General features: G+C 39.1%; 2 protein-coding genes and 1 pseudogene across 2 annotated transcripts; 1 reads left to right on the top strand and 2 right to left on the bottom strand.

Moving 5' to 3' along the window:
* Positions 1-2,250: 2,250 nt before the first annotated feature.
* On the top strand, positions 2,251-3,768 carry LOC131856225 (elongation factor 1-alpha-like; annotated as a pseudogene).
* A 2,398-nt stretch (positions 3,769-6,166) lies between these two features.
* On the bottom strand, positions 6,167-7,543 carry LOC131856224 (G-type lectin S-receptor-like serine/threonine-protein kinase At2g19130). The gene has a single exon (XM_059207670.1). The coding sequence runs from the start codon at positions 7,524-7,526 to the stop codon at positions 6,357-6,359; it is 1,170 nt and encodes a 389-aa protein (XP_059063653.1). The 5' UTR covers positions 7,527-7,543; the 3' UTR covers positions 6,167-6,356.
* Positions 7,544-7,548: 5 nt separating this feature from the next.
* LOC131856907 (G-type lectin S-receptor-like serine/threonine-protein kinase At4g03230) lies at positions 7,549-8,747 on the bottom strand. Its single transcript, XM_059208865.1, has 2 exons — positions 7,759-8,747; positions 7,549-7,594 (listed from the first exon to the last, which is right to left on the bottom strand). Exons 1-2 carry the CDS (start codon positions 8,745-8,747, stop codon positions 7,549-7,551), a joined length of 1,035 nt encoding a protein of 344 aa, XP_059064848.1.
* Positions 8,748-9,312: the final 565 nt, after the last annotated feature.

Genomic DNA, 9,312 nt, shown 5'->3' on the forward strand with positions numbered 1-9,312 from the left:
GGTTGAGTTTGTCAAATAAAAAATATAAAAAAGTTGATATGTATTTTAAACAATACTTTTAAGTGAATAAAAGAATTTTAATATTATGTATGACACTTTTCAAAATAAAATAAACATTTACATACAAATTAAAGAATAAAAGGATCAAACAGACTTTGGATCTTTATACAGCTGTATCAGGTCAGAAGATAAATTTTGATAAATCAAAGGTATACATCTTCAACACTAATTAGATAATATCAACAAAAATAGTTAAAATATTGGGATTTACACTAGAAGAACGTCTAACCGCCTACCTCAGAATACCATTTTTAATGGGATCCAATAAAGCTAGTTATTGAAAATCTATAGTTGAAAGAATAAAGGACAAAGTTGTTGCATGGAAAACATGATGGCTTTCCCTATCAGGTAAAATCCTACTCATTAAATCTGTCCTTTCTGCAATACCAAATTATTACATTTCAGTTATTAAAGCCCCTAAATTTGTCATCCACCAAATACAAAAACTCATAAGAGACTTCTTATGGAAAAGTAATATGATGGATACTAAAAAGATACCTTTGGTGTCACTTGAAGATATGGAAAATAGAAAGGAGGTGGGGGGTGTAGGTTTGCAAGATCTTTCTAAAAGAAACAAGGCCTTTGGAGGTAAGTTAGTATGACAGATGTACTCCAAACCCCATAAAAAATGGTGCAAAATAATGTAGGCAAGTATTTGGACACCAATGACTACTCAAGGATCTTAAAAGTCTCAGATGCTCCTCAAGGCTCAACCATATGGAACTTCATGAGATCTTTGAGAGAAGTTATCACTAGATATGTGTCATGGGAAGTCCATAATGGGGAAAGCATTAAGTTTTGGATTGATTCATCGAATGGGCTGCCACCTTTGATTCAAAATGTGGAGTTGGCTAGTGCAGCACAAGTTATCAGTGATAATTGGGGGATAAAGTTATTTGATTATATCTGTGTTGTAGATATCTTCTCAGGAAAGGCTATTTGGAAGGATCCTTCAACACTCCCTATACTTTCAGATCAGGCAACAATTTCTTAGCATATCTTCTTTGAGAGAGAGGTATACATATCAAACAAGAAAGACACCTTGATCTAGGCACCATCCAAAAATGGAAATTATTCAGTTAAAAATGGGTACAAAGCTATTCACTAGATGAAAAATAAAAAATTGAATCATAGGGCCTACTCCTTTTGCTCGAATAACTCGGTGTTGCCAAAAGAGGGATGTTTTGCTTGGTTAGCACTTAAGAAAATAATCCTAACAAGTGACAAATTGCGTAAACTCAATATTACTCAGCCTTTCAATTATGTTTTATGTAACAAGGAGATGGAGATAGCTGATCATTTATTCATGAACTGTTCCTTTGCCCAATAATGTTGGCAATTTGTCATGAATAAATTAAATCTAGCTATGCCACTACCTAATACATTATGGGACATGTTCCAATCATGGACCACCGTGTTCTCTAATTCATTACTTGCATGCATCTAGAAATGCATCCCAACCATTGTTATTTGGTCAATTTGGCAGGAAAGAAATACAAGATTTTTTTGACAAACAATGTCTAATGTACAGATGCTTTTGGATGGGGTACAAAAATCTATTTCAGAGATAGTTAATGCCAACATTCAAAATATAAATGGTAATTACACCTTTATTCCATAGGATAACTTCACTATCAATGAATGGAAAGAAATTAGGTTACCTTCCTTCTCTACTCCAATATGTCATCCTTAGTAGCCCATTAATAGATCAAAGATCAAATGACAACCATCATGCCCCAATATCATCAATTTGAATTTTAATGGCACCTCAAAAGGTAATCCGGGTATTTCAGGTATTGGAATCTACATTAGGGACCGTCTTGGTAATCTGATTACATTGAAGTCCTCCAACATTCCATCTAGGATTAACAATATGGCTAAAGTTGTTGCTCTTTTAAATGGATTAATAGCTAAAAAATAGGCTGTTCAAATATACAAATTCAAGGTGACTCAACCTTGATTGTTGATGCTTACATAAATAGACAATCAACGAATTGGAAAATAGCATATATCCTCAATACATTTGGGCACTTTGGACTCATTTAAGGAATGTTATGTCTCTCATACATATAGAGAGGGGAATAAACTTGTAGATCTACTGGAAAACATGGGTTGTGAGAACTTAAATTGGGACTCCTCAATTACACCTATTAACATTTATGAATATCCTAGCCTGTTGCAGATTGTGAACTTGGAAAAACTCTATAAATCGTTGACTTGATTGTCATCTCTAAGGAGATGTTTCTTATCATAACAATATGAACAAAGACTATTTGAAAAAATGCAAGAGTTTCTTGAGGGATGCGTTTGAGAGAGTAGAGAGGTGTTTTATTATCTCCTTGTTTGAAGAACCTGGTGCCTCCTAAGTTGAGGTACGGGAATCTACAGAGTGCCAGGAATCACAAATCAAACAGGGCAGGTGTTGCTCATGCTCATTAGAAGCAACAAAGGTAGAAACCGTGATTGATGCAGGTTGAGTGTGTAGTGCTGATTACTGATTCAACAATTGGAGGTTTTGAGGCTGGTATTTCTAAGGATGGACAGACCTAAGAACATGCTTTGCTAGCATTCACCCTGGGAGTGAAGAAAATGATTTGCTGCTGTAACAAGATTGATGCTACCACTCCCAAATACTCTAAGGGTCGCTATGAGGAAATTGTAAAGGAAGTATCCTCTTACCTAAAGAAGGTTGGGTAGAACCTTGACAAAATTCCACTTGCTCCTATCTTTGGATTTGAGGGTGATAACGTGATTGAGAGATCAGCCAACCTTGATTGGTTTAAGGGCCCCCCATACACTTGGATGCCCTTGACTAGGTTTTAGATCCTAAACATCCTTCAGGCAAGACTCTTAGGTTGCCACTTTAGTTTTTTTACAAGATTGGTGTTGAGACTGTAGTGTTGAAACCAGGCACAATTGTCACTTTTGGTCCAACTGGGCTGACCACTGAGGTTAAGTCCATTGAAATGCAACATGAAGCCTTGCAGAAGGCATTACCTAGTGATAATGTGGGACTCAATGCTAAGAATGTTGCTGTGAAGGATCTCAAGAGAGGATATGTGGCCTCAACTCCTAAAATGACCCAACCAAGGAGGCTGCTAAATTTACATCCCAGGTCGCTAAGTGGAAGCCAATACACTGAAGTAATCAGAGTGAAGAGGAGGGTTGTCATTTGTAAAGATCTTCAACTATTTTATCTCTCCTCTACTAAAAATCAGTATAAATTAAATCTTCCTCACTTTGTGTCCTTTGTGTCCTGTAGCTTAATGAGGGAGAGTTATCTTACTTGAGTATCAACAGGGGAGGTTTTCCATGCGTGTAGCCTTTTTAGGTGTTCATATTGTTGGATTTGAAATTTTGGGTGTTTGGAAAATATAAAATGAGTGCGGTGAGCTTAACCAACATAACAGTTGTTGACAATCCTGTTGCTTTTCTCATCTCGTTTCAATTTGAGATATCATATGAATGCCTGGCTCCTCTAAAAGAAGATTTGGAATGGATGTTGACATATGTTGGGTCAGTAGAAGATGAATCTTATGATCAGATGTTGAAGAATGTACTTATTGGGCCTATTAATGTTGGAAATCATAGCTTTGTCTTCCAGGCAGATCTGCCAGATCCATAAAAAATTAGGGATGAAGACCTCATTGGTGTGACAGTTTTGTTGCTCACTTGTTCATTCATGGGCCAAGAATTCTTGTTTATAATTTCATCCATTGGTTAGGTTTCTGCACTTTTGGTATGGTAATAGGTACCTTATTAGTTGGTCATATACAAAATTGGGTTTGTGTTAAGACGATGGAAAGGAAATATGACAATGATTGGTATCAACTTCGATTGCAAGGCAATATGATAGAGATCAATATACATGTGACCGATATGCATAGAATGCATATGGTTAGACAAAGATTTTGAGCGTGATGACAAATTTGCACTTGATTGCAAGGCAATATGGTAGTGATCGGTATGCATGAGACTGACATGCATAGTTTAGATATGGATAGACATAGGTCCTTTGCATGACAATGCATGGAGTAGTGATTGAGATGGCAATGGTAATGAGTTTTTGGAAGTTTTTCTCATGTGGCAGATACAAAACACACAGATACAGGGCACACGGTTCTTGTTTTAACTACACACTTTATGTGTAGACTTTTCAAGCTATATGTTGCTCTCTTGTAAATGTAAATTATGGTAGATTTACCATAAGGTCCACATGATATGCAAATAGTATTCCATGGACAAACCAAGTGTATATAAGATTGTGCTTTGGGGTAAATGCATTGTAGCTGTCATAATATTAAGGCCAATTTAGACAAGATGTTTTTGCAATTTGTAGGTCCTAACTGGGCCAATCCATGGCTTATTTAGATATATAGGCTCTTAGGCTGATTTCTAAGTCGCTTTGTACTTTAGTCATTGTTATTTTGGGCTAGGAATAGAGGTTTTCTTGCTGGCTCTTTCCTCTAGAAGCCCTTGAACCAGCTATTAATTAATTTAATATAGTGGCTTTCCATTTTCACCTTTAAAAAAATGGTCTTTAATAAAAACAAGACAAAACTTATAATCTAATAAAAATAAAATAATTTTAAATGAAAAAAATGTAAATTTTTTTATTAGGATAAAACAGGTTTCAAAGGGGCCTCGAAACCCTTAGAATCAGAGAGTTGCCATTGAAAGATAGACTAGACTACCTGACAGCAAACAATAGGTTTTAGAAAGGACCTGAAACCTTATGGACTTATGGGCATCCAGATCCCAAAACCCAAAGACTGCACAAAGCATAAGTAAAAAACAAAGCAATCATAGCCAATCAAACACCATCCAATCCTCAAGATTAGAACATTACAAAAGAGGCTGGCCCAAGTAGAGGATCTAAATCAGCAAACAATAGTCCTCAAAAAATAAAGAATGAGGGTATTTTCAAGCACCCTCAACCAACAAGAAGGGTTTCCCCAGGCTCCCATAACTTGTAACAAAATCTTGAGGCCACAAAAAACCACAAAGCTTGAACCTAAAAAAAAAACATTAGCCAAATTGGGCGCTTGAAAACCACTAGCATCTAGCCTGTCCCTGAGAGAAACAAGAAACATAGGATTTTTCCAGGTCCCTCAACCTTGAGAGTGGGTTTTACAAGGCTCCCACAACCTAAGAGAGTGGATTTTACAAGGCTTCCACAACTTGTCGAGGCCTAGATAACAACTGCATATCCTAAAGGCACATTTTGGGAAACAAGGTTTTAAGAAGGCATCCAAAACTTTCTACAAAGAAATCCATGAGGGTTTTGACAGGCTCCCTCAACCAACATGAATAGCAGCAGCTGAAATACTCCCATACACCTTCTCTCCACCTCAATAGGAGAGAGAGCCACCTCAGTAGGACAAGGAGAGAAGATCAACTATGCAGACAAACCTCGCTCAATCAAAACCCCATGGAACCATTACACCTCTATAGGAGGGCGAGGCAACACATCATCAACTTCCCAAGAGCATTTTCCAGTCTCAACTGCAACATCCACCTTCACCTCAATAGAAGATTAGTCATGTCCAACACCATCCATCTTCACCTCTAAAGAAGATACTGCCACCTCTATAGGTAGAACCAAAGAAAACCAAAGATGTTGAAGTAAAAACCAAAAAGTAAGGGGTAAGCCAACCAAGGGGCCAATGAGGATAGAAACATACAAAACAACCCACATCGAAGGAACTCTAGATAGCATCCGAGGGACCAAACCACTAAACCAACCCCTCAAAGAGGGCCAAAAGTCAGAAAGGGTGAGGAGAAGAAAAAGGCAAGAATGAACAACACCCTCGAGGAACAAATCAACATCCTTGGGAGCGAGACCAAGAATAACAAGACCCCAAAACTGGCCTCTGAGACAGCAAAAAGAGTAGACTCCCTTGAAACCCCCGCTCCCGCCTTACCTCCCACTCGACTCATTTCAAATTATTAATCTTGTAATAACTATTATTTTGTTTTATTTTATCAATTCCAAGGTAATATAAATCTATAGACAGTCAGTTTAGTTGAAAATGTCATAATAAAGTAATTGTTATTGACATGATGAAAATTCCATGCTTGATTACAAATTTGTTGCTAGTATATATATATATATATATATATGAGAAATTCACTTAGGGAATCTAACATACATAATCACCCGGGCGGAAAATGCAAAGTTTATTGCCTCCTCAAATCAAGCCTTACCCGCGAAGGCACCCTTTGAGAGAGGAGCTGAACATTTTAAGTTTAGCATAGGGCGTAAAAAAATTGAAAAACAAATTGACAACGGGAATCTAATATTCAACTAGATACTGTAAAGATCTCATGACCTGTTGTGTATCAGGATTCATCTTTCCTTGTAGCATCAGGATAACTTGAGCCATGCTTGGCCTCTCATTCTCATCCTTTAAAATGCATACCAGGCTTGCAAGAGTAGCTCTTCTCACCTCCTCAACATCCGCATGTATCGCAATTCTTTCGTCCACAATGCTCATCATGTTTCCGTTTAGAATTTGAGTTGCAGCCCATATGGGAAAGTATTGCTTAGTGTGTTCCTTCACGCTCATGTCCACATTTCTTCGACCCGATATCATCTCCAGCAGCATCATGCCGAAGCTATACACGTCTGCCTTGGAAGTAATTGCTAAGCCGTCGATCCACTCGGGAGCGATGTAACCTCGAGTTCCTCTCATGCTTGTCAAAACCCTGCTGAAATCTCTTCCCACCAACTTTGCCAGCCCAAAATCAGCCACCTTGGGGTTGAAATCGCTATCAAGCAAAATGTTCTCGGGCTTTATATCAGAGTGGATGATTTGATCTCGGCATTCTTCGTGGAGATAAACTAAAGCTCGTGCAGTGCCCAAAGCAATCTCGAATCGTGTCTTCCAGTCCAACAGCTTTTGTGATCCAGCGAATAGAAAGGAATTGAGAGATCCGTTGGGCATGTACTCGTAAACCAGCAGCCTTTGTGATCCTTCTGTGCAAAACCCGCAAAGCCGAACCAAATTGACATGCTGTATGTTTCCGATTGTGCTTATTTCTGCACGAAACTGCTTTTCTACCTGTGTAGACCCCTCTAATTTTTTAACTGCTACAAGGGTATTGTCTGGGAGAGCTCCTCTGAAGACAGAACCAAATGCTCCTTTCCCTAACTTATCTCTGAAATTGTTGGTTGCAATTCGCAGCTCCTTGTAAGTGAATGTTCTCAGCGAAGCAGGCAGAGTCTCACCTTCCATATCTCCTCCCTTGCCCAGCATTCCACGCCTCCACCGAAGAAACATTATAACAAGGAAAGCTGAAACAAGAACGAAAGCAGTGCCTGCGGGAAGTGAAATTGAAAGGACACGACCTTGGTTACTGCCTCCACTGGATATGGATTGTTGCAACTCAGTAGCAGCCATGCGAAGGAAGATAGGTTGGTTGTTTGATGCAACGCGAACATTGAACAGATCCCCAAACCACATTCTACAGATGGGAGGAGTAGAGTTAGTGTGATCGAAGGCTTTGCAGGAGCAATTTTCCAGGCATGCAGCTGTGCATGTTGATAGAGTTGGGTATTGGGAATATGAAACTGCTTTTTCCTCAGCTAAGGATATGTCGTTCTTTTGCAGGAAACCATCGGTAGTACCGTTGGTGGCAGAGCAGTGGAGAGGGCTACTACGAACGCATCCGCTTAACCACCAATCTTGTGAAAACCAGGCGCGATTGTCTCTTGGTTTGAAGCCTTCGAGACAGCTGCAGAATTGAAGATTGTTACTGTTGCACGCTCCGTAAGCCCCGCATAGATTATAAACAAGGCAGAGGTCTCGAGGTATAGACCAGATAAGATTCCAGCTGCTACCACTAATTCGATTGTATGCTGCTAGATCTCCAGACTTGTCGAGGACTACACGCTGAGTGAAACTATCAAATAATGATATTTGATCAAACGTGAAGTACATCCTTGTGGGAGAAATCTTTACAAAGGCGGTCTTAAGAATTTTAGAAGAGTCCTTATTAGACATCTCTGGCATGTTGGTGAATTGGTTACCAACCCACTCTCCGCTGTTCAAATAACTAATATTGTTATTATATAGGAGCAAAAAGTCCGTCTTGCCTGGGGTTGGATCCATTTGGAAAGAGAAGGGTCCAGGCGCTGGATCCGACGAGCTTCTCCAGGAAGTTAGCTTTATGCCTTTCCACACCTTCATTCCGGACAAGATTGTGTTTGTCGGGTACAAGAAACTCTCCCAGACAATCTCCGAAATGGTGTGTCCACCCAACATAGCAAAACTACCGGAATCAAGTATGATAGCTCTCGAGGCTATAGCTTTCTGTTTCTTCCTTGTCGACCAAATTGAGCGTCCCTCTGAATCATATAGTTTGAGATAGCCGTCTGTTGATAGCTTCAAAACGCCCGGCTTGTTTCTGATGGGAGTCTCTCTATTAGCCACCCAAATAATGGTCTTCTCGGTGATTTGGGCGTACCAGATACCGATGTACCAGTTATTGGTTCCATTAGGACAGAAAAATCCCAATTCGAAGGTGCCATTCTTTGAAACTATGCTCTGATTTCCAGTGAGAGAGGCCCCCAAAGCGATACTGTCTCCACCATCAACAGTCAGGGAATGGCAATTGTGAGGTAGAGAAAGCATATAAAGCACTGAAAGGAAGCAATAGCATACAAACAGACTATCAGTGGCCATTTCTATTGTCTGTCTGAAACGTTAAACGCTATTGGAACAAAGCCCTAGTAATACATCTTCTCACTATTTCGCACAGGTTTTGGAACGAAGGTACATAGGTAAGTCCGACAATCACTTTCACGTCTCGTTTACTTCAAATTTACTTGGAAGACACGTATGTAAGGCAGTCAATCACTTCACGTCGCAACGTTATTTTTATTTTGCGGGAGACGGCACGGTGTTTGACAAACTACGCTTTGAATGTCTTTGTCGGACTATACTCTATTCAAATACTATTTAGTTTACATGTTAAACTATTTGTAAGTAAAATTGACATAGTTTGCGTATTATTATTTTACCTTTCAAACACGCTTGTGCAGACAAGTAAACGAGTCTTGTTTATTAATCATAGTCAATCCAACGTGTTGAATCGAAATGTTCAAAACTTCTGCAACTTGGATAAAGACTTCGAATCGACCAGACACGATCGTTGTACATTGGAAAAGCCCATGGGAAACCGAACATGTTACTCTAAATTATTAGAACACAGAGACTTTAAGAAGTCAACTCAAAAGTTACATACGTA

The sequence above is a fragment of the Cryptomeria japonica genome, chromosome 7 (genome assembly GCF_030272615.1).
Source record: "Cryptomeria japonica chromosome 7, Sugi_1.0, whole genome shotgun sequence".
In the NCBI taxonomy this organism is placed as follows: domain Eukaryota; kingdom Viridiplantae; phylum Streptophyta; class Pinopsida; order Cupressales; family Cupressaceae; genus Cryptomeria; species Cryptomeria japonica.

What these genes read in the sequence shown, in the direction of transcription:
- LOC131856907 (XM_059208865.1), bottom strand. Translation starts at nt 8,747, where the DNA reads ATGGCCACTGATAGTCTGTTTGTATGCTATTGCTTCCTTTCAGTGCTT. An exon ending in CCAAGAGACAATCGCGCCTG is followed by an intron (nt 7,595 to 7,758) that starts GTTTTCACAAGA and finishes CAACATGCACAG; the next exon opens with CTGCATGCCTGGAAAATTGC.
- LOC131856224 (XM_059207670.1), bottom strand. Translation starts at nt 7,526, where the DNA reads ATGTGGTTTGGGGATCTGTTCAATGTTCGCGTTGCATCAAACAACCAA.